We start from the raw sequence: 25,911 nt of genomic DNA on the forward strand, positions 1-25,911 counted from the left end.
TGACTCACAGACAGATGATTTGCTACAGGTCTGTCAGTAATACTGTGCTTATAATTCCCAACTTTCACATAGCAGACACTTTCATCCAAAGTGACTTACAAATGAGGATATACAAGCAAAGCAATATATATAACGCAGAGAACAATACCATACAAGATTTTTAATTGAGTGCTAGGGGAACAGAGTAGAGGCGTAAGAGCTCAGATCTGTATACTTCTCTGAAGAAGGCACTAAGTATGATTGAAAAAACTGAGAGAGAATGAGTACGATGAGATGAATGAGGTGATTAGTAATAAGTTTAGTCCACTGTAAATAATCTGAGACATTAAAAAAGCCATCTGACATGACATTTTCTTATTTGAAGACTGAGATGTTAACCATTACCTGACCTACTTACCTGAACACCCTTACTTTATTCAGCAGATGTATTAACTTATAACAGTATAAGGTTATTTGCCTTACCTTGAAGGTGGTCCTGCTGGTCTTTTTTTTTTTCCCAGACGATTTTTCCACTGTTTTCATATATGTGTATTTTGTGTGATAGTCAAGCAACAACAGCATCAGCTGAATCATTATGTTAAGCGAAGTTTCTAGTAGGAATTTTCATTTCTACTCAAATGAGCACAGAAACTGAGGCCCTACCCATTGTTCATGCTCATCAATACCTGAGATATGGAATTGGAAACTTCTGCTACTTTGTCTTTCTTCTCACTTGCAAGAGTTTGTTCACATTGCAGGTGGTTTTGAATACACAGCAAAAAATTGGGGGTATTTCCAGGGACAGCTCTAGCCAGGGACATGTTGCCAAAATCAGGGATGTCTGGTCACCCAAATCTGAATTCATTCTGCTGCTACAATTATGCGTTACGTCATCAATAAAGATTAGTGAGCCTGTTCCAGAAGCAGCCAGGAAAAGCCAAGCCATGACGCTAACTCCACCATGTTTCACAGAGGAGTTTCACCTTCTTTGAACGGTGGATGATGATACTTTTATTACTGCTCTGTGGAGGTTGTTGATGTCACTGACTGTTATATTTGGGTTTTTCTTCACAGCTCTCACAATGTTTCACCTTCAAATGGACCCATGCTCTAAGTTATTTAACACATCTAGATATAAATATGAGTACATGAAAGCTGAACTTCTGATCTATCGTTTCATATTCATCTTTGATCTCAAACCCAAATGTCTTCAGGGTCTAGCAAAAGCAAAACAACTGATCTTGCTGTTCCAATATTTTCAGAGGAGACTGTATGTATTTTCACTTCTTTATCTTTTTGGTCACTTTCACAATTGCTTTTTTATATCAAATAACATGTGCAAACTCTTTTTAGAGACTCTTTTCCAGTTTGATGAGCATCAACAACTCTTTTTCTGAGGTCCTCAGAAATCTCCTTTGTTCATGCCATGAGACACTTCCAGAAACATGTGTTGTGAAGATCAGACTCTGATAGATCACTGTTCTTTAAATAAAACAGGTCGTTCACTCACACCTGACTGTCATCCCATTTATTGAAAACACCTGACTCTAATTTCACCTTCAAATTAACTGCTAATCCTAGAGGTTCACATACTTTTGCCACTCACAGATATGTAATATTGGATCATTTTCCTCAATAAATAAATGACCAGGTATAATATTTTTTCCTCATTTGTTTAATTGGCTTCTCTTTGTCTACTTTCGCAATGGCACACCTAAATACAGTCACTCTCCCTCCCTCCCTCTCTCCCTCCCTCTCTCCCTCGTTCAGTAGGTAGCGAATCAGTATATTGTGTACATGAGTTTGGGCACTGGTAAGGACCCTGGCTCATTACACATTGGGCCACTGATAACTGAATTTCCAGTGACATGACTTCGTACTCACGTTGGAAAATTGGAAAACATCATCAAAAATTAAAGATTTAAAAAATGCATATAATATAAATTTGTTACCTTAATCACACAATTTTTTGTCATAATATGTCTAGTAGAATCATAGGCAAGCTTGTGGATTCTTCTTAATCTTAAAAATCGTTAGAATCAAACAAACCACATATAGAACATCTAATAATGTTTAAAAATGCTCACGTAAGAAATCATTTGAGAGCTACGACAACATTAACAAGCTACTTACATTTGTACCTGGAAGTTGGCTGAGAGTTTGTCCCCCATTTTGTTTTGGCTGAAAGGCTTCAGAAACATTTCCTGTAACATAATGTTCATCGATGCCCCATGTTTTTGCGGTGCATTGTGGGATTATTTTTGGGAGTGAAAGTTCCAGTTCATTGGAAGGATTTTCCAACTGAGACAGCCCTTAAAATGGCAGACTCCCTGATCAGTGGACTAACTACTGAACTAGGGAGCTGGTTGAGACACACCCAAACACAAACACACAAGTAAACTTGGGCTAATCCAACACAGGTGAGAATCACCTGCCGATTCAACCCGCCTCCTCTCCATCCATAGCCGACGCTTGACAACGCCCCTGCCTCCACAATCGCATATGTAGAGTCCAAAATGTTACAGTGCAAAATAAACACCGAAATGAAATGGCCGGATTTTTTCCAGTCTGCTTTTCCAGTAAACTTTATAATTCCTGCACACGTTGGCCAGCACCACAATTTCTTAGTGGAAACGCTGGAGAGTGAGTGTGTGTGTGTGTGTGTGTGTGTGTGTGTGTGTGTGTGTGTGTGTGTGTGTGTGTGTGTGTGTGTGTGTGTGTGTGTGTGTGTGTGTGTGTGTGTGTGTGTGTGTGTGTGGGCTAAAATAGTTATGAGCTAAATTCATAAATTCAAGGAAACATTGAAAGAACATTCATGATTATGGCACGGAGCTGATGTGTACTAACACTAATGATTACACTCAGTTTGCACTTCCTTCTCTAGAAATATTTAATAGCAAATTAAACAGCATGAGTATGAAGGTATGAAGCTAAAGACATTTACTTTTATAATTTCTGTTTACTGTAGAACCTGAAATTACAGTTTGTTCAGATTTTTTTTAAATTTTTTTATTTTACTTAAAATTCTTAGATCTAGTGCAACACGGAGAACATGTTTAAATAGTTGAGCATGTTTAAAGTTTTTCAAAACAAATTCCATTTTTTGGCCATTAGTAAAAAGAGTTAAAGAGTTTTCCTCACACAGACAGCTTTACATGATATCTTTACATTATATTTATTATATTATATCTGTCACAAAAGCTATAACCATTTCTCAGCTTTTCATTTCAGACATTGTGATTATAAGCAAGAAAAGCAGTGATTCTTGGTTATATCGACTGGCAACTTCCTTTTAACTCATGTTCTGCAAAATAAATAAATAAATAAATAAATAAATAAATAAATTGGAAAACGTTCCAATATTGAGCAACAAGACACTGTTTCTGTAAACCTTATGCAAGAATACTGAAGACTATGTTCTCTAAATGCATTTTGGTTTTAAAGTAAACACATGGTCGAAAGTTTAAATTAATAAATTAATAAATAACTAAAACTACTGAACTGTTTTAGATTTTCTTTTGTCAGGGAAATGAAATAGGTTATAGAAATAAAAATGTGAAAACGTATTTACACAACATTACCACTTCTTTTCTTCACTTCTTTTTTTAATGCTCTGCCTCTAAAAAGTGGGTTTTGTACTGCAGGGGAACAAAGCTGCTGCATGCATATTGTCATCAAATAAAAAGTTCTATTGATATAACACCTATTGAGGTTTTCTGTCACATATGCTTTGGTACCATTATATTTAGTGCTACAGTGTAGCACTACAGACGTGAAAAGTGCAAGTCATTGTTTAGCAATAACAAATGTCCGAAAGAAAGGACACATGACGAGTGATACATTCTAGAGTAGACTGCATATGAGTCACTAGTCACTGTCACAAGATCCTCTACACACTTTTATAGGCAAAATCTATGGAAATAGAAGAAGAAAAAAAAACTTTTTTCAACAGCTTTGTTGACGGCACAATTAATGAACCACACGGTATTAGTATTGCAAAATAAAGCTTTAAAAAACAAAGAAGTGTTTACAAATTAATTAAAAGCCATAAAGTAAGTCCAGTTCATCTTATGTTCACATTATGCAAACAGATTATGCAAATAGGACACTGCTGATTGGCCACTGCTCACACATTCAGCTTCAGTGCTACAATATAAACAGACACGGTTCTGGTTTTGCTTCCACTTGAAAGGTGGCCAGTGTACAACTGCAGCCACAATGACAAGACTGACTCTACTCACAGGTACTGGTCTTGTTAATCATTTATTAACATTTGGCAATTGACATATTATCTGACATTTGTACACTGTGTGTGTGATCACTGCACTTCATATTTGTTTTTCCTTATAGGCCTTTGCCTGTTATTGATTCATCTTGGTGAGTTTTCTCTATCCATTATTTCCAAAATCATTTCTTTGTTTAAACTTATCAAGTCAACATATTGAGGCATTTTGTTTACAATTTAGGTTCAGCTTATCAGCTTATATGTTACTTCACCAACTGGGCCCAGTACAGACCTGATCCTGTGAAGTATGTGCCTACCAAAGTTGATCCATTCCTGTGCACACATCTGATCTACGCATTTGCTAGAATTAACTCTGAAAATCAGCTGGCCACCTACGAGTGGAACGATGAGACTCTCTACCAGTCATTCAATAGTCTGAAGCAAAGGTGAGGTTTTCTTCTGATAGGTACAGAAGTTGATTTTTTTACTCTGGGTTAAAAGTTATTTGCTAATCCTAGAGACTAATTCGTTTAACAGTAATCCAAGCTTGAAGACACTTTTGGCTGTTGGAGGATGGAATTTTGGTTCAACTCAGTAAGTGTTTGATTTATTTATTTATTTTCATTGTTCTGCTGTGAAATATTTTGTTAAATCTCTGCAAAATGTAAAAGAAAAGACAGAGACAGAACTGCATTCTCTGTGTCCAGATTCTCTACCATGGTGTCCACACAAGCAAACAGAAATACATTCATCCAGTCCTCCATCAGCTTTCTCAGAAATTATGGATTTGATGGCCTGGATCTAGACTGGGAGTATCCTGGAGCCCGCGGCAGTCCTCCAGAGGACAAGCAAAGATTCACTCTGCTCTGCAAGGTCAGTACATTGCATGCTTTTTCTGGAGAGTGTCATCATACTCTAGACTAGAGTGTTATGATAGCTAAAAGCTTCAGGGTATTTAGAATGATGTGGTGACAGATTGTTTGTATGGGGAAAATGGGGCAAAGAAAAATAAAACAGAATGGAATGACATCACTTATTCATTTCTCTCAAGTGAAATGATGAGAACAGACACATGCCCAAAAGCTTTAAATATATTTTATAAAAATCCTCTGAACAAAAAAATGCTTGAACTTGCCCCAGCTTGGGTGTATGGGGATTCCTGACTGACAGGTGAATTAAGCCTTCTTAAATTGACTCAACTATATCTTCAAGTAAAGAGCTGAACATAATCAGAAATAATTAATTTTCTATAATTGACATTATTATTATACTTTAATAATTCTATTAACGTTGTTAACCTAAGCGTGTGATTAAAAAAAAAACAAAAAAAAAAACGGCAGTTAAAACAAACTCAATAAAGTTTAACAGTAATATTTTAATGCTAAGGGGGGTATTAGTGGGTTAGTGGTTTGCATGGTTGCCTCGCATCTCCGGGTTTGGGGGTTCATTTCCCGCCTCTGTAGAGCATTCTTGGAGTTTGCATCTTCTCCCTGTCTCCCGGGTTTTCAGCCGGGTATTCCGGTTTTCTCCCTCAGTCCAAAGACATGCATTGTAGTCTGATTGGCATCTCTAAATTGTCCATAGTGTGTGTGTGTGTGTGAGTGATTGTTCCCTGATGGGTTAGCACCCTGTCCAGGGGGTTCCCTGAAATAGGATCCAGGCTCCTCGCGACTCTGTGTAGGATAAGCGGTACGGAAAATGGATGGATGGATTGACGGATTTTAATGCATAAATTTCATTAACCTACCACTTTCCTTATTTGTTTTATTTCATCACAGCCTAATAGAAATATTGGGTGCGGTGCTTGCCTAATATATGGTCATATAACATTTGTGTACAATTTCCTAGATTACTTACCCACTGCTTAAACTTTTTACATCATTCTCTACAAATGCTGTGGTGGAGTTTTGATAAATGTGTGTCTTTGCCCCATAGGAGCTTCGACAGGCCTATGAGGCTGAAAGCAATGCGACAGGACGACCCCGGCTTATGGTCACAGCTGCAGTGGCTGCTGGGAAATCAACTATAGATGCTGGATATGAAATTGCTGAGATTGCCAAGTAAGTTATGTTACTGTACATAAGCTGAAAGAAAGAAAGTTGCATCAAACTGAGTATGAATAAGCATGAAAGAAGCAAAATTACCTGCCAGTAGAACTTGTAATTTTAAGTTTGAAATTAGTACATTTACATTTATCCATTTAGCAGACGCTTTTATCCAAAGTGACATACAAATCAGGAAATACAAGCAAAGCAATATATCAAGCGGAGAACAATACAAGTAGTGCTACCATACACTATTTTTAACTGAGTTCTAGAAAAGCAAAGTGCGCAGAGTAGAGGTGTAAGTGCCAGAGTAATTTATTTATTTATTTATTTATCCATCCATCCATCCATCCATCCATCTTCTACCACTTACTCCTTTTCTTAAGGATAATGTGGGGTTGGTATTTTAGGGGTTAGTTAGGTGTTCACGGAAGAGGTGGGTCTTTAGCTGTTTTTTGAAGATAGTGACAGATTCTGTGGTCCGGATTGAGGATGGAAGTTCATTCCACCACTAAGGGACAGTTAGTGTGAAAGTTCTGGAAAGGGACCTTGAGCCACTCTGAGTAGGCACTACTAAGTGCCGGTTGTTAATCAATCGCAGATTGCGTGAGGGAATGTAAGCCTTCAGAAGAGTGTTGAGGTAGCAGGGTGCTGTTCCAGACAAGATCTGGTACGTGAGCATCAAGGCCTTGAAATTGATACGGGCAGCTATAGGAAGCCAGAGTACTTTAGTAAAAGTAAAAGTGAAATTTTGTTAAATAATTATTCAATAACCTTAATACGATTTAAAAATATCATATCATTTGATATTTTGGAGTGCAATGCTGGTAATTGTTTGAAACATTATATATTATTTAGAGTGTCACTGAACTGGTTACTTTATTAATATGCAGGTACCTGGACTTCATTAGCGTGATGACCTATGACTTTCATGGGACTTGGGAAAGTTTCACTGGCCACAACAGTCCTCTGTATCAATGGTCTCAGGAAACAGGGGATCAAATCTACCTTAATACTGTAAGATAAACTTTCTATAACTTCACTGATTCACAATTTCACTACAATCATACCTGAGCTTGGTAATCAAAGATCTGCATGACAACATTGTTACTGATTTTGCAGAATTATTCGATGACATACTGGAAGAATCAGGGTGCTCCTGTGGAGAAACTGAGGATGGGTTTTGCTACATACGGCAGAACGTTCCAACTTTCGTCAACAGCGAGTGGTCTGGGAGCTCCAACAAGTGGCCCTGCTTCTGCTGGCACCTACACCAGAGAGGCAGGCTTTTGGTCTTATTATGAGGTTTGTACAGAGCTTACTGTACATGAGCCAAACAAACTTCACTGTGTTGTTCTATAAGAGACTTGATGAACTAGCAGTGAAAAGTTCTTTCTCATCAGATCTGCAGCTTCCTTCAAGGAACCAGCATACGATGGATCCAGGATCAAAAAGTACCCTATGCCACGAAGGGGGGTCAGTGGGTTGGCTTTGACACCAAGGAGAGCTTTAACACAAAGGCAAGTAAACATGCGTCAGAAAGAATTTCAAGTGTACGGTCAAATTTAAATTTGGTGCAAAAGTAATTTTTTTGTATTTGTACTATGTGTATACATCAACTTCTACACATTTAACAATTCCACCAAGACATTGTAGTGTAAGTACATACCATATAAAATGTGCAAAAGTGTGAGCTGATACAGCATTGAATTGAATTCAGAAAGTGGAGTGCTGGGGGGGACCCTTAATATTAAAATGGGAAGAAGTGCACTTAATGGAGCAACGGTAGCTACCTAATTTCTACACAGATCATAGAGAGACCTTACCGGTTACTTTCTGTTTTAGGTGACCTACCTCAAAGATAATAATTTTGGAGGGGGCTTTGTGTGGGCTCTTGATTTGGATGATTTTACTGGACAGTTCTGTGGACTGGGAAAATACCCTCTCATCAGCGAGCTCAAGAAACTCCTAAACAATGGTATTTAAATAAATTACAAATGTGCCATCACCAGTAATACTGTTACTGATAATATGAAATGAGTTTAATACTTCATCTGCTCTTCCTGCTGAAGCTGCTCCTGTTGAAGGTCCTCCTGCTGAAACCACTCCTACTGAAGGTCCTCCTCAAGAAACTCCTACTGCTGAAACTAATCCTGCTGAACCTAATCCTACTGAAACGAATCCTGCTGAAGTTCCTACTGCTGCAGTTCCACATCAGTATTGTGCAGACAAGAAAAATGGTATCCGTCCAAATCCTTTTGATGTAAAATCTTTCATCCATTGTGATAATGGGAGAACATTTGTACAACCCTGCCCTGCTGGCACCATCTTTGACAACAGCTGCCAGTGTTGCAACTGGCCATTTATTGCAATTTAAGACTTGTTTCTACATGGCTACACACCTGGTTTGATATTTATGCAAGCACTTTATTTCTTTATCTGTAAAAAAAAAATAATAATTCCATAAAGTTTCCATTTTAAATCTTTTATAATAGGATTTAATTAGGACTAGTATTTTCTATTTTTATATACTATTGGCTTGAAACAAATATGCCATATAAACATTCACACAAGTTACGATGCTCTTTGTTGTCAAGTGATTTATTCCAGAATTTGCAATATGCATTGTTAAATGCAGTAAATTAAATGAATCACAATATTATTCCTATGATCAAACCCACAAGCTTACACTATTCAATGATTCAGCGTGAATGCCCATACCATCAAATACATAAAATGCTTCTAAAACATTATGCAACAATGCAATCAATCCTTTACAATCTCAAAGTTCTAATATGTTGGCAAAGTGGTAAATGATCTGCCAGTTACAGAGCACAGTAACTTAATTTGGAGAAGGATCACATACTACTGGATCTGAAGCTGAATCAGTGCAATGTATAAGTGCATTGAGGAGTTGCAAGTTTCCCTGTTGTACAGCAATGCAATGCAAAATCTCTTTGTGCATTTTACTCAGTAGCTTTGACTCTTCAAAACACCAGTTCAATGTACATGTTCTCTGTATAAAACTCTAAAACAGGGGTGTCCACTCGTATCCACAAAGGGCCAGTGTAGGTGCAGGTTTTCAGTCCAATCATGCAGGAGTCACACCTGATTCTACCTGTTGAATCAGTTGAGCTTAGCTTTCAGTAGACTCTGGTGTGGCTTCTGCTTGATTGGACTAAAAACCTGCACCCACACAGGCACTTTCTGGATAAGATTGGACACCCCTGCTCTACACGGAGGATACTGACATATCCATCCACTCACAAGTCAACAAAACAAAAAACCAATCACATCAACACATCACAAAAAGGCACATCAACAGCATGATAAATAACCTATGTAGTGTTGCATTCTGAAATGTTGTAATGTTTCTTGGTCTGCTTCATTAAATATGAAACCATAGTGGTGGAATACTGCAGTATGTATAATGTATCACACAATCACACTGGCATTCAGGCTGTGTATTTAGACCAAAGTATGTGGACACCTGACCCAAACTGTTGACACAAATTTGGAAGCGCACAATCTTATATTATGTCTTTGTATGCTGTATCATTACAATTTTCATTCTCTTGAACTAAGCGTGAGGTTCATGAACACTTGGTTTACCAAGGTTGAAGTGGAAGAACTTGAGTGTCCTGCACAGAGCCCTTATCTCAAACCTACTGAACACCTTTGGGATGAACTGGAATGCTGACTTCACCCAAGGTCTCCTTTAGCATCATCAGTGCCTCACCTCGCCAATTCCCATACGGCTAAATTGGAAAATCCATACAGTCACGCTCCAAAATCTACTGGAAAGCTTTCCTAGTAGAGTGGAAGTATAAACGCAAAGGGGGACTAAATCTGGAATGGGATGTTCAACCAGCACATACTGTATGGGTTTGACTGTCAGGTGTCCACAAACCTTTGACCATACATGGTAAGCTTTTAACAACATCCTGTATTAGTGTTATTTTAGCAACACAGGACTTACAGTATACGTTCCTATTAGAGATGCACAGATGTATTAGCCAATACCAATTATATACCAATACCAAAAGGCTATTTTCGCACTATGGACCATCGGCCGATAGTTTAAAAACATCCGATGATCAGGGCCGATTATATCCTGTCAATCAAAAGAGGGCGGGAAAACACATCATTTCGTGCTGTGTGTAAAGAAGATGTCTCTTGTGTGGAATGATGACAAAACTGCAGTTTGTAAGCTCTGTAATATTTGTAGTGTATTTCAAGTATATTTGTAGTGTATTTCATATCCAGTTAATGTTAATATATAAAAAAGTTGATATTATATATTACCAGTTTGATGTTCAGTGATATAGTAGAAATGCTTTTGCTTGTGGTGAGTGAATGTGAGACTAACAGGAGGTTTTTTAGAATTCAGTCAATGTTAATATGAATTAATAATATTCAATAAGTTAAGAAATCTTACTTTAATCTTCAGAATTTAGTTCATGTGTTAACGTTAATTTGAGTAATGTGTTTTCTGTTTGAGAGACCAGCTACTGTGAAACAACTTGTTGAAATGGAGAGAATAAAGTTTTTATTTGTATTTCTTTCAGAGTTGTGGAATTAATTATTATTAATTTAAAAGAAGGTATAAAAGGCAGAACTATCGATATCGGTTATCGGTATCGTCCAATATCACTCTGAATAATCGATTATCGGTATAGGTGCATCTCTAATTCCTAAGTTTGAAGTCATTATTTGCCCTTAAAAACCTCAATCACATTTATTTTGAAACAGGGATAATAAAGAAATGACATATCATAAGTTGGAATCAGTATGTAAGCATCATGATAATATTAAGCAGCAGAGCTCTTGTTATTTCCAAAGCAACTAAAACTGATCATCTCATCTAAATCTCATCCCCTCATTTAAAAATTGTTCCTATTGACTGAAGACTAAATGGCCAATTACCAATTCATCCCATTTTCATTACCACTATATGATTATAGTATGATATCATAAAATTCAGTCCCTACTCCAGTTACGTTAACATATGATTTGGATACAACATTCCTTCATTTGTGTATATCACATTGCATTTAAAATGATCCCTGAGATTGGCTGCCACTGATTAAAGTGCTAAAGTCAAATTCATTCACACAAAAATTCAGACAATCTGGAATAAACTGAGCAATCAATCTTAAATCGCAAATTGCCTCATACATCAAAATATCTGGATGTTTTGATTAGGCAATCTTTTTTGCCTTTAATTGTTAATTGTTAATTACATAAGAGGCCTGAAACACACTTTACCAGAACAGATCAGAGTTCATGTTGGCTGGTGTGCGATGGTGGTAGGTTTTTGTTGTCACAGTTCTGGATGAGTCGAAAGTAAAAAAGGACAATCTCCTCGTAATTCTTGGAAGAGATCCTTTCATTGATGCCATGGAATCTAAACATGGGTGTAAAACGGAGAAAGAATTGATCTCATATTATAGCATTCCTACCTGAACTTTGACCTACCATGTTGCTAGGATCTGAAGACATATGGACTACAGTTGCCTAGAGAGATTTTAAAGAGATATGTATGAGTAAGTATATACACAAGAACCTGTGCAGTGTTGATGTATAGCATGCTAACTGCTTAACACAAAGCAGCTGCTTACCTAAAGCACCTCACAGCAAGACAGTATACTCTGTATTTTTAGGCCTGGACAGGTCAGAAGGACACATTCAAACGTAGCTCAAGTTAGTAACTCATAAGTCAAAACTTGTCTATTTTCTCTCTCCAGCTCTCGTATTACTCTCCTGTCTTTATTTCATTTTGCACTTCTCTTCACTTCCAAAATTTATTCAAAAAATAAGCTCAAGACTACAAGTAAATAAAGATTACTTAAGTGTTAATCTCTCACATAAGAAAGGCAATCTCAGGCCTTTTCTTCCTTGTGTGTTTTTGCTCATTAGACTTCAGGGGTCTCATTTATCAAACTGTGTTAAATGCTGCTTGTTTCAGACAATATGGAACATGCCAAAAGGTCTAACAATATGAATGTCACTGACAATGAAGTTAAGATAGTGTTGCATGAAGAAGAGCAAAACCGTCATTTGTAGTATATATTATATTACATATAATGTAATGTATTACAGTGCGAGTGATATGAATGAAGGTACTCTAAGATGTGTCATTATTCAACAGGTAGTTGCTACAGAAATGCCTTTATCAGCTAGAATATACCCATAGCTAAAAGCCCTAGAAGAGAGGTCAACTAAAACTGACCCACTCCTCACTATCAGCATAGAGTTTCCACAGGTGCTAAAACCACATTCCCTCCTCAAAGCTGCATGCACCAAATCTTCCAACGTGCCATAATCGCAATGGATCATTAAATGTTCCTTTTACTTTACATCCTGTCACCTGTCTGACATCTTGTGAGTGCCGAAATCAGTAATTACTCTCTCAGTTATGCGGAGAGTAAATTTACCTGCTGTTTCTACCACTAGTTCTTGCATATGCATAGGCAGGAATGTGCAGAAATATACACACATCCTCATACATAAACAAAACTTGATGAATCCCATTCAGTGCTTAGAAACGTGTGTAGCCCGATCAAATCTCTGTCACTCATTAATTTCATTTATAGTACAAAATATACATTACTTGATGTTTTAAACTGCTTCCTTATACAGTTCCCCTTAACAAATCATTATATTATGATACAAGCCCAAAAACATTTTTTTTACTCATTCATAACCACATTGCTGCATAAACAGCAGCTTTTTAAAAACATTTTTTTTAAAAAGATATTTTTGCGAGAAAATGATGAATTCAAGTGTTTTGAAAGGCTTTGACAAACTACACTGTATCACTTTAAATGAAAAAAGAAATCCATTGAATATGGAGACCTCACATACTTATGTATAATATTAAACCAAGACATGCATTTAAGTAAATAGGCTACTGAATCCTTGGTCAATACCACATAATACTTATCTTTGGACCTTGTGCCATGGGTGAAACGACAGCTTCCTTGAAGTCTACATATTGTACAACCATGTACTGTATATGTTGAAAAAAGGATGTTACACAATTCTTTCACAAGTGGTATTAAGCCCTAAAAGGCCACCCCTAACACCACTAAATCCTGCCTTTAACCTTTTTACTTATAAACTCACCTCTGGGGGTCACCTGGTTTGAACCAGGTTGGGGCGAAGCGATAAATGTCCTTGGTCAGCGGGGTATAATGACGGCTATCAGTGTTGCCAACACAGATACCTGAGAAGCAATAGAGCAGCAGCGGGGGAAAAGCAAAGATTAACCATGATTTGGATAAAATGAAACCTGGTGAATTTTTTTTTTTAATTACAAAATGAAACTTTGTGTTCAGCTAGTCAGCTTCAGTAGTGGTCAATCTAATCAATAATAGTTTTACACAACTACACTATATGGTCAAAAGTATGTGGCCACCTGACCATCACACCTATTTGGGGGCCTTCCTGAAACTGTTGCCACAAAGTTGGACACACACAACTGTATAGAATGTCTTTGTATGCTGTAGCATTACAATTTCCCTTCAATGAAACTAAGGGGCTCAAACTTGTTCTAGCAATGCCCCTGTGTACTGTGTCCATGAATACATGATTTGACAAGATTGGTGTGGAAGAAATTGAATGGCCTGCACAGAGCCCTGACCTCAACCCCACTGAATAGCTTTGGGATGAACTGGAATTCTGACTGTGCCCCAGGCCACCTCGCCCAACATCAATGCCTGACCTCACTAATGCTCTTGTGGCTGAATGGGCAAATCCCCACAGTTCCAAAATCTATTGAAAAGCCTTCCAAGAGGAGTAGAGGTTATTATAACATCAAAGGGATCAGGAATGAGATGTTCGAAAAGCACATATGGGTGTGACGGTCAGATATCCACAATACAGGCCATACAGTATAGTGAAGTAGAGTGTGTTATTTTTATAATTGGTAAATACTGTAAGTATAAAGTTATGTTTGTTTATTTGCATAACTTTCTGAATGTTTGTTTGTTACTAGCTTCTTCAATGAAATTTAGCTAGCTAGTTAGCAGCTTAGCTGCTTTTTAGTGCAACATGGCAGACACTGATAATGTTGTCGAACCTATTTTGGAAAAGCCTTTTGATGCTTTTACTTAAAATAAGTGACTGAGAACAGAAGGTCAGATCAATAAATGAAAACAGAACACACACAGATATACTGTGACGTCCATCCACATTGGATCTGTCTAAAATAACATCAACTTATCTTTGACTAAGGATAGTTAACTTCTCTAAGACTAATCTTAAACACTCAATAAGGCAAACGCTCAGTTTGTGCAGTGTGTTGAGTACAGGATATTTGCTCATTCTCACGCCGTCGTTAGAAATAGCTTTATTTGTGCTAAGTGTATACTAGTTAGCTCTCTGATGGAGACAACTGCAGCATTAGAGGTGCACATCCAGACTCTAGAGGGTTAGTGAGAGAGAGAACAGCGTTGTTTCTGTAGGGGAAAGTCTGGATGTCTCAGGCGGAGATAGCAATCCCCCAACACCGGCATTAGAGCCCTCACAGCGGGGAAAATGGGTGACGACTGGGCGGCATAATCTCAAAGCCAAAGCTAACGCTAAGGCTCACCCACAGGAGCACCACTCCTCTCTGCTTCATGTGTCTAACAGGTTTGCTCTCCTCCTTACTACTGTAGCAAAATTAACTAGGAATAAAACCACCATAGAAACATGCACAAAATCATTATATAACAGCGATGATTTCATTAATTTTTTCATTGGCAAAATTAAAAATATTAGACAACAAAATTCAGATTATACATTTAAAACCAGACAGTCTAGACAAGTCTATAACAATATCAGAGCAACGATTAGAATGTTTTACTCCCCTTCGAGAGAGCAAAATAATTTAATTGATTTCTTCATAAAATCATCACTTGTACACTAGATCCCTTAACTACATGTTTCTTCAAACAGATTATTCCAGAAGTAATCAAACCCCTTCTAAAAAATAATAAATGCTTCACTTAGCACTGGTTATGTACCTAATTCATTTAAAGTAGCAGTTGTTAAACCCCTTAAAAAACTTGACGTTGACCCCTATCAATTGTCCAGCTATAGGCCAATATCAAATCTCCCCTTTATCTCCAAGATCTTTAGAAACAGTTGTAGCACAGCAGCTATGCTCGTAACTACATAAGAATAACATTCACTAAATGTATCAGTCAGGATTTAGGCCTCATCATAGTACAGAGACAGCGCTAGTTAAAGTGGTAAATGACCTACTACTGGCCTCTGATCAGGGTTGTGTCTCCTTGCTTGTATTACTTGACCTTAGTGCAGCTTTTGATACCATTGATAATGCTATTCTCCTTGGTAGACAAGATAATGTTGTTGGTATTAAGGGAACAGCCCTCTCCTGGCTCAGGTCTTATTTGACTGATCGTTATCAGTTCGTAGATGTAAATAGTGACTTCTCTATGCATACTGAGGTAAAGTTTGGTGTTCCACAAGGTTCTGTTTTAGGCCCACTATTTTCTTCTTTATATATGCCATCTCTGGGTCAAATTATTCGTAAACATGGAATTAGCTTCCATTGTTATGCTGATGAGACACAGTTGTATGTTTCAGCAAAGCCAGTTGACAGACACCAGGAATGTGTAAAGGACATTTGGCACTGGATGCTTATTAACTTCTTTTACTTAATACTGACAAGACAGAAGTACTTGTACTAGGACCACATGCAGCTAGAAGGAAGCTTTCTGATTACACAGTAACTCAGGATGGACTTTCTGTTTCATAATGTGCAGGAGTAAAAGACCTTGGTGTGATTATTGACTCCAGTCTTTCATTTGAAGCTCATGTAGATAATATTACTAGGATAGCCTTCCTTCATCTTAGAAATATGGGTAAGATAAGAAATATAATGTTACTGAAAATTAGTTTATGCTTTCGTCACCTCTAGGTTGAATTGCAATGCCTTACTGTCTGGATGTTCCAGTAGTAGCATAAACAAGCTCCAGTTAGTCCAGAATGCAGTTGCAAGAGTCCTTACTAGAACCAGAAGATATGACCACATCACCCCTATCTTATCCACACTGCATTGGCTCCCAGTAAAATTTGGCACTGATTCTAAAATACTACTATTGACCTATAAAGCACTGAATGGTCTCGTGCCACAGCACCTGAGCGAACTTTTGGTCCTTTATGATCCGCCATGCCTACTTCAGTCAATAGGTGCAGGCTATTTGTTGGTACCTCGAATAGTGAAGGCTACAGCAGGGAGTAAACCTTCCTTGTACAAAGCCCCACAGTTATGGAACGGCCTCCCAATTAGTGTTTGGGACTCAGAGACAGTCTTAGTGTTTAAGTCTAGGTTGAAAACTTATTTATTTAGTCAAGCTTTGTGGTGAACTGGGATGTTTGGATGCGGGACATTACAGGACAATAAACATATCTAATAATCTCTCTTAAAAACCACTTAAAAACCATAAAGATGGCTTTGGACCTCAATTCATATGAACAGTTATGCTATGATGGATAGGACTACAGTTGCTATGATAGCTTTAGGACTGCAATTGCCATAAACAGTTTTGAACTCAAGTCTCCATCAATGCACAGTGCATAAGTTCAACAAAACAGACTTCATGTAAAAACTGTAATGAATTTTCCTGGTTACACAATTGCACTATTTGACCATGTAGTATTAGCACATTTATAGAAGGGATTTATTTATAATCGTACTATCCAGTCTTACCCAGATGAGGATGGGTTCCCTTTTGAGTCTGGTTCCTCTCAAGGTTTCTTCCTCATTCCTCATTAGCTATAAATTTATACATTTAAAATATATATCCTGAATTTATATATTTCTGTAAAGCTGCTTTGGGACAATGTCCATTGTTAAAAGTGATATACAAATAAAACTGAATTGAATTTAATTTAATTGAAGTGAAAAGTCCAATCATGGACTCTGTGTGTCTGTTTCTCTAAACTGTTTATACTGCGGATATAATAAATCACATTTTAAAATCAATTATACAATTTGACAACTATATAAAAAAATATTCTTTTCAAAGTAGTGCACAGTACATAAGGAGATGGAAATGAAACAGATTTCAACAGCTTAAGATTCACTTCGATTGGATGAGTAAAATAAAATTTTCACCTGGAGCAACAGTGACCTCAGGAAACATGTCCAACACTGTTTTCTTTATAATCTGAAACCCAAACGACTGCTCGTCATAGGAACTGATGGGCAGGGGGTCAAAGCCTTTCATCAGCTTTACTTTTACACGATCATCTGATATAGTGGATTCAATCAATTCCAGTACCTACAGAAGAACAGGTGATGAGGAGGTGAAGAAATAAAACAAAATGGGAGGATAAATGCATTTTTTCGTTTTCACATTGTAATATAATGCCTGCTTTGTATGTCTAAATTCATGCCCAACAACCTGCAGCATGATAACTATAACTGAAATAGCAGAAAGGAGATTTTAGGATAATATTCCCCCTAACCAGGGGGACACTGCCTCATGAAACGATCCATCTATTCCATACTAAAGGACCTGTACAATAAGTAAAGCATTCAAGCCAAACTGCACAAAGGCAACATCTCCACTGCAACAGTATGATCTCTGACCTCTTGCAGTGTTTGGGCAGAGTGGATGCGCAGGTTCACAACAGCCTCTGCATGTGATGGAAGGACATTGACCTGTTGATAGAGAAGGAAAGATGTGCATCCATTCAAATCATTCATTACTGTTTGTATAATAAAAGAAATAACAGTATTTTACCTTCACACCAGCGTTGAACATAGTGACTGCTGTGGTAGTCCGCACAAAAGCATTCATATCAGGCCTCCTTTCCATTACCCTGGAAATACACTTCCGTTTAGGTCAGGTGCATAAAAAATTGGCAGTGTCACTGGGAGTTAATGTTGAAATTATGGAATAGTTAGCACCATGTTCTGTATAAAATGATACTATACAACATATCTATGACCTGCTCATCAAAGGGTTGAAAAGCCACAAATTGGACATGATGAATCTGAGAGGCAGGCTGAACTGCAACAAAAATCACAGAAGATTAATCGAATGCATTTAGATCACCTCATTGTTTTACAACGTCTGAATGTGGTTTTCCCCTTTCTCAATTTACCTTATGTGCAAGATGTTCAAAAGTGCTTTGCTCAGGACCAGAGCCAAACAGTCTAGGCATTGGGTATTCCTCCAACCTGCACATAGAACAATGTGAAATGCTGTGTGCTATATTTAACAAAAGTTAGCTTTAATAAAAATGTTCAGCTTTTTTTCTAAAAAATAAATAAATAAATAAACTCTACTGTATTGTATTAAACTGTTATCTGCAAGAACTTGGACACATTTACAAATGCTGAAAATAACTGAAAACTCCATTACTATGGAAATTTAAGGGCATTAGTTTGTGAGTCAATAAACGTTATTTTGAAAAAGCATACATCTCTGTAGGGCAGCATGGTATCTTTCCTCCCACCTCCCAAAAACATGCTGGTACCTGTACAGTAGCTATGCTAAAGGTGTGAATGTGTGTGGGATAGCCTATGATAGGTAATACACCAACCACGGTGTATTCTGATACTCTGACCATAAAATATAAAGCGGTTACTGAAGAAGAATGAATGAACATATCGTTGTGGAACATTTTCATGCATTTCTTTATTCAGAGATATTTAAAGATTAACAACTAAATCTGCATAATTCATCGTCTTAGAGCTGAGATAACTTTTTTAGTGGGAAGAATTTCTGGTTATGTATAATGCATGTAGACACATACGCAAGGATTCAGTCTCATTTTGAACCAGCATTGGTGAGGTCATAGGAACAGCTTTGATAAGACTTTCTCTCACACTTGTATTATTAGATTAGAATGATTGTGGTTTTGAATTTGCAACATATTTCACATTTATTTTACACACTGCAACATATTTTAGATGTACATTCGGTTCAGGGAAAGTTTTTGAAATTATTGTCCGTGGTAATTGCACAATATCCTACAGGTGGATAACTGTTGAAATTCCTTTAATGCACAAGTAACTATGTAGTTTTTAGTGCTAGTGGAAAAATCTGAATTTTTAATAAGGGATAATAAAAAAAAGTACAGATGTCTTCACAAGAAGACAAATCAAGTGTAAGTATAAGATAAAATACAGGGAAATAATAAGAATAACAATAATTATATATGATACTAGCAGGTTGTGTGGTTCACCTTGTGACTGCAGCAGCCAGGATGCCAATGCTGCTCTGCTTGGGAGGCATGGACGAATGGCCTGGCTTCATACTCACACTCAGCTTTACTGTGGCATGCCCTTTCTCACTGATACCTATCCTACAACATACATATACAAATGAGAAAAACACCTGAATAAACACATGTCTGAAAAGAAGAACAAGACTAATTACATATGGAACAGCTCAAGAATAATTGGCATCCTTGGTAAAGATGGGTTTTAAAAAATTTATGAGTTTATTTGGATTAATCTTACCCAGAAAATATGAGAGAAACTGGGCTTTTTGATAAAAAATCAGTGTTGGTTTGGCATAAATAGAAGGATAGATATACAGAAAAGAACCTAATTCCCACTGTTGGGTATAGGGGAGGATCTGCAATGCTGTGGAGCTGTTTCTATTCCAAAGGCCATGGGCACCTTGTTAGGATACATGGTATTATGGACTCCATGAAGAACCCGAAGTTGAAATGAAAACCTGGCTGCCTGTGGCAAGAAGCTACATCTGGTTTGTAGTTGGATCTTCTGGGAGGACAGTGATCCAAAACATACATCCAAATGCACACAAAAAAGGCATCCAAAAACACAGAATCAAGCTCACCTAATAGCATGAGGGTGGATCCTGAAGGATCTGGATAGATTCTGAAGAGTGCTCGCAGATTCTTTTTTTTGTATTCTCAAATCTCATCAAGCATTATAGGAAAAGATGACAGTGCTATTATATTGGCAAACAGAGATTCCACAAAGTAGACGCACAGGTGCTAATACTTTTGGCACAGGTAGTTGTGTTTCAGTTTTGCTTTTTTTAAAAATATATTTACTTCAATTACTGGTTATATTCCTCTTATGTTCTCTTATGTTTTTAGTGGGGGACTAAGGTAATTAACCACAAAGACATTTTTTTGTAACCCTTTTACCCATCTTTATCCAGGGTGCCAGTAATTCTGGAGCTGAGTGCATGTTAGACCATAAAGGGAAAAGGCTCATTAATAAGGTCTTACACCGCAGCTGGTCCATTCAGACCACTTATAATTCCATCCAGTACAGCAAGGCCTTCATCTACAAGAAACTGTAGCTTCACCCCACGACTCTGTAGCACTTTGACTATGTTTGCAGCTCCAACATAGCCACTTATCTGTACAGACAAAAAAGAATGTCAACCATCATCAGGTCAAAATTGAAGTCATTGTGTTTTGCTTAAAATCCAGAAAATGTGTGAAGAATGTGTGTGTAATGTCGTAACATCCATGGTCGCTGAGGAATATTGTTAAATATTTTATTCTATTCACCTTAAAATGCCACTTTACAATTATTTTAAGTCTAAAAATACTAAAATATAATCGCATGGCTCATGATCTCTAATGAGTATAAAATATAAATGTACATATAATATTCCTATTAAAAAATTGTACTTTGTACATTTTAAACAAACGATTTCAGACCCTTTTATATTACTTCATTTCTGCACTCAGACCTGCTATCAGAAGGCTCTCCAGTCATATGAACAGGTTTTGTGTATTTATTTCCATAAGAAACATTTGTTAATAATATGCAATATACTGGGGTCTTTGTAATATATTTTACAAATTTAGTGCTATGCAATCAAGAGATGAGATGTGGGTCAAAGGGACATTCACTACTATGTGAGTGTTTCACCTCTTCATCGTGACCCAGGCCAATGTAGAACCCTCGCCGTGGAACATATCCTCGCTCCAACAAGTACTCCAGAGCCTGAAGGATCCCCTTCACAGGCAGATGTAATCATATTCAAGAGCAGTTTTCCACAGACAAATGTAATATTGTTTTTACCAACAAAAAGAGATTGCTGCCCGCTAGGCCCACCATACCATGACAGACTGTTTATTGTCGATGGTTCCTCGTCCATAAATAAATCCATTCAGCTCTTCGGCTGAGAAGGGTGGCACCTCCCACCCGTCAGTCTCATTGGCTGGCACCACGTCAATATGTGCCAGCAGCATGTAAGGCACCAGCTCAGGATCGGTGCCTGACACGGTGAACAGGTGGCTGTAATTCCCCACCACCTCATGCATAACCAGATTGGATGAGAAGATTGTTGGGAAGACTGAAAGAGACAAATAGTTAAAAAGTCAACTTATAGTGGCAGGCAGATCCCAAGTAACAAGAAAAAATATCAAATGGTTGTTAACTTTTAACGATTAATTACATTTGGTCTGGCCCTATGTCCAGACCGAAGGATGTCTAACCTCTTTTTAGAAGATGGTCAAACTCTTGCAGAGCACTTGTGTTCTGGTGAGTCTCTGAGAATGACACAGTCGGAATACGAATGGCATCTAGTAAAAGGAACAGAAAAAAAAACTGAAATATTTTCTTTCGTGAACACTTAACTAACCCCTAACTTGTCCCCTGGTCCACCCTTAATTAAAAAATAAATCTGCACCTACACTGGCTCTTACACCTCTACTCTGTGCACTTTGCTCCTCTAGAACTCAATCAAAAAGCATGTATGGTAGCACTGCTTGTATTTCATAATTTGTAAGTCTCTTTGAATAAAAACATCTGCTAAATGAATAAATATAAGTCTTCAGTAAGTTCCTTATCCTGGGATCACTTGATGCTAGGAAGATAGTGCCTATTAATAAAGGTGTTACACTTTATCAATTAACACATACAATTTACATTTTGTAATAAATTTCATAATTTAAATTAACAAAAAACAGATCAGTCATATGGAAAAAGTAATTACACCCCTACATTTATCAGACCTTCAAATCCATATAATTAGAGTCAGGTGTTCAAGATTGGGTGCCAGTGATTAGAAGCTGCTTAGGGAGTGCAAGTGGAACCTGTCTTATTTATACTCCTCTCATATCTGTGTTCCCTTAGCTATTGAGGTGTGTGGTGTCACCATGCCAAGATCTAAAGAGTTCTGTAAAGCCTTCAGAAACAAGGTTATTGATGCCTATGAGTCTGGCAAGGTATTTAAAAAGATCTCCAGGTTATCTGAAATACATCATTCCACTCTAAGGCAAATCATCTACAAATGGTGCAGATTTCAAATGACTGTCAATTAGGCCAGGACTGGCCATCAGAGCAAATTCAGCCCAAGAGCAGACCATCTAATGTAAACAGAAGTCTCCAAGAACCACAAAATTTCATCACAGCATCTGCTAGTAAGTCTTGCAGCTGTTAGTGTTAAAATGCATGCTTCTACAATCAGAAAGATATTGCACAAATTTGACCTGCATGCGCCAGGAAAAAGCCTTTGCAAGACTACAGTTCGGCAATGAGCATATAGGCAAAGACCAGGCCTTTTGGAATAATGTGCTCTGGACAGACGAATCAAAGATAGAATTGTTTGGCCACAGTAAATGCAGACATGTTTGGCGGTAACCAAAGACAGATTTTCAGGAGAAGCACCTCATACCAACTGTGAAGCACGGAAGTGGAAATATTATGATTTGGGGTTGCTTTGCTGCCTCAGGGACTTGACAGCTTGCATTCTTTGCTTCAACTATGAATTCTGCATCAAATCAAAGGGTGCTTGAAGATAATGTGAGGCCATCTGTCTGGAAGTTGAACCGAAACTGGACCTTTTAACAGGATAATGATCCTAAGCACACTAGCAAATCCAAGAAGGAATGGCTCAAAAAGGAGAAATGGAGGGTTATGGAGTGGCCTAGTCAAAGAGCAGATTGAAATGTTGTGGGCGGATTTGAAACGGGCAGTACATGCAAGAAAACCCTAAAAACATATTGCAACTGAAAGAATATTGCATGGAAGAGTGCTCAAAAATTCCAGCAGGCCTGGTGGACCATTATGCAAAACGCCTACAAGAAGTTATTTCTGTTAAAGGGGCAATACTAGATTCTAAGGCCAAATGTGTACTTCCTTTTTCCACAGAAGAATATTACATCTATTAATATTTCTGTATAATAAATGATTGAAAAACTAATTTTCCTTGTGGTTTTGGTAAAGTATATCAACTTCATTAATAGGCACGGTTTCAAAGAGGATCAAATGTTTGCTTATCCAAATATGTCAAAATGCCAGCAATTTCCGTAGGGTGTACTTGTTTTTTCACATGACTGTACATGTTTGTTACATAATATGATTAAAGAAAACAAACAAATAAACAAACACTACTCCCAAAGTCCAAAAAAAAATCTTTAGGCATGACCTGATCCCTTCTAGAAATGTTTATGTACTTCTGTACAATTCTTCGGGGGGATCTGTGCCCCAGTACTGATCAAACTCTAGAAACGCCCCTGCTTCACATAGTTAGAATGGGAGTGAATGACGCCATGTTGTCCGCCATGTTATAAAACATGTTATAAACATAAAACTAATAAACACACTGAATCCATAATCATTGCTGTATCTGAAACTGCTCCTCATCTCCTATATAGTGTACTATATAGGGTGTCGGCCATTTTGTAATGGTGTCCGAATTCTGAGTGAACAACTTCTTTCCCTACATTCGTTCACGTATTTATACCCAGAATGCACTTCGATCCACTCACCAACGCAATATTTCCCATACTCCAACGAGAGACGGCGATGGAACGCAAAACCAAAATAAACATGGCGGATGGCAACATCGGAGGCAGCAACTTTAACAAATGTAAGTGTAACTTTTTATTAATTAAAACACATCTGTATCAAGATATTTCGAAGCGAAATGATACAGATTATTGATTGGCCCAGTATTTATTTTCAGCCACTTAGTTTGCGATTTAACTTTTAAATTACCAACTATACATATCAAATGATAATTTGGTGGATTGTAGACATTTATATGTGAACACATTCAGAGTACAGTATTCATATACATATTAGAAAATAATGTATTGATGACTTTTTAATTAAGTTAAGGATAGATGGAGGAAAATATATTTAGTTGCATTTGTTTCTTACAAGAGTTGGAAGGATCTAATCATCAGATGTTTAGTTAACGTCTGGATGTATTTTGTCTAATGATAGATGGCATCTTCGAGCTAACAAAGTACGCCTTAAAAATGTTACTCTTTCTGAAATCCACCTTTTTCTTCTCCTCAAGAAAAAGAATTGTCACCAAAACCAAAACAATCCAGGAGTAGATTTTACGGTTTACACCTTTACCTCAGGAGTCAGCTTCACCTCAGGAGTCAGCTTCAGGAGACTGACAGGAAACCCTATGTAAATCAAACCCAGCAAAAATAGTTCTTTTCTGCTTTTTTCCTTTTTAACACAGTAGTGTTTTTATTCTTATATATATATATATATATATATATATATATATATATATATATATATATATATATATATATATAAAATAACTAAGTCTAATAGTAAACAAACATGACAAGCCATTGTTTTTGTTCTCTTTAGAAACTAATACAATAAACGTGATAAATGAACAGTGAGAAAATTGACTTTACTGTTTTAATACAATCCCTAATGTCCACGGAATTCGCTCACTCATTTTCCTTCACTTCTTCCACATAGAGTGATCGAGTGAACGAGTGAGTGGTTTCAGACATAGCAAATGTTTTCTAAGACCAAAGGCGTCATGGGGCGGGGTAACGTTTGTTTCCCCGCCCACCACAACAGCCACAAGTCTACCAACCAATCAAATTACTTATGGGCGGGATTATACGTATAATCCCTCCCCCTGCCAAACTTCCTGACGCAATGAGGGTTAACTGCAGAAATTTTGCGGCACGTGAGAGTACAAAGTGTCATAAACAGACGTATAAAGTGTTATTGGGGGTTTACAGATAGCTGCCTGTTCGGAGGAGTCTTTTTTGATTAGTTATTTCCCTTTTGTAAGTGTACTGCCAGTTTAATGAGACTCATTAGCATGTGGACAGAGCAGCACTGTATAAGTGAAATGACTGACATTTACACTCGCACACAGAGTCAGTCCTTAAACTCAGTAGGACTTCAACTCGATTGATTACCTTTGAAATTTGCGAGCAGGCCCGCCCTCTGTTCAGTGCTTATATCAGCCGATATGTATGTTGTTTTCTCCCACTGTGCAAGCTGAAGTCCTGAATTTACTTCTAACGTGAAAGTCCTTGCTGTAGCCAAGAGAAACAAAATAAGCAGCGTGAGTAAGAGACTTAACGCCACCACTTTCAGAAATCGGATTATTCTCAGCGAGGTGCTGCTGCGGCCTGTCATTTTCAGCAAGTGTTTCAATCGATGGCAATGGGGTTGCCAGATCTGCGTGCAAAACACCCCAAATAATAAAACTTTTTCGGTATATGAATTCATTCCAAAGTAGGTTTTAATTTAGACCCGTTACCAACATACATAACACTCTGTGTGTGTGTGTGTGTGTGTGTGTGTGTGTGTGTGTGTGTGTGTGTGTGTGTGTGTGTGTCATAACATTCGCACAGTAGCATAATACATTCTTAAGAGTGGCCTCCGTTATATATTTCCTAAATAGCTGACAACACCATTCAATC

General features: G+C 37.5%; 2 protein-coding genes across 2 annotated transcripts; one reads left to right on the forward strand and one right to left on the reverse strand.

Moving 5' to 3' along the window:
• The first annotated feature begins 4,144 nt into the window (after window positions 1-4,144).
• Window positions 4,145-10,807, forward strand: LOC108276064 (acidic mammalian chitinase). Its single transcript, XM_017487376.3, has 11 exons — window positions 4,145-4,222; window positions 4,330-4,356; window positions 4,446-4,650; window positions 4,742-4,798; window positions 4,912-5,077; window positions 6,140-6,264; window positions 7,143-7,266; window positions 7,372-7,554; window positions 7,653-7,769; window positions 8,095-8,227; window positions 8,322-10,807. The coding sequence occupies exons 1-11, from the start codon at window positions 4,198-4,200 to the stop codon at window positions 8,624-8,626; spliced, it is 1,467 nt and encodes a 488-aa protein (XP_017342865.1). The 5' UTR covers window positions 4,145-4,197; the 3' UTR covers window positions 8,627-10,807.
• On the reverse strand, window positions 9,983-25,647 carry LOC108276067 (N-fatty-acyl-amino acid synthase/hydrolase PM20D1.2). Its single transcript, XM_017487382.3, has 13 exons — window positions 25,402-25,647; window positions 21,706-21,792; window positions 21,328-21,563; window positions 21,137-21,223; window positions 20,482-20,615; window positions 19,462-19,581; window positions 18,376-18,451; window positions 18,220-18,281; window positions 18,012-18,090; window positions 17,858-17,929; window positions 17,381-17,546; window positions 13,378-13,477; window positions 9,983-11,656 (listed from the first exon to the last, which is right to left on the reverse strand). The coding sequence occupies exons 1-13, from the start codon at window positions 25,622-25,624 to the stop codon at window positions 11,527-11,529; spliced, it is 1,572 nt and encodes a 523-aa protein (XP_017342871.1). The 5' UTR covers window positions 25,625-25,647; the 3' UTR covers window positions 9,983-11,526.
• Window positions 25,648-25,911: the final 264 nt, after the last annotated feature.

The sequence above is a fragment of the Ictalurus punctatus genome, chromosome 15 (genome assembly GCF_001660625.3).
Source record: "Ictalurus punctatus breed USDA103 chromosome 15, Coco_2.0, whole genome shotgun sequence".
In the NCBI taxonomy this organism is placed as follows: domain Eukaryota; kingdom Metazoa; phylum Chordata; class Actinopteri; order Siluriformes; family Ictaluridae; genus Ictalurus; species Ictalurus punctatus.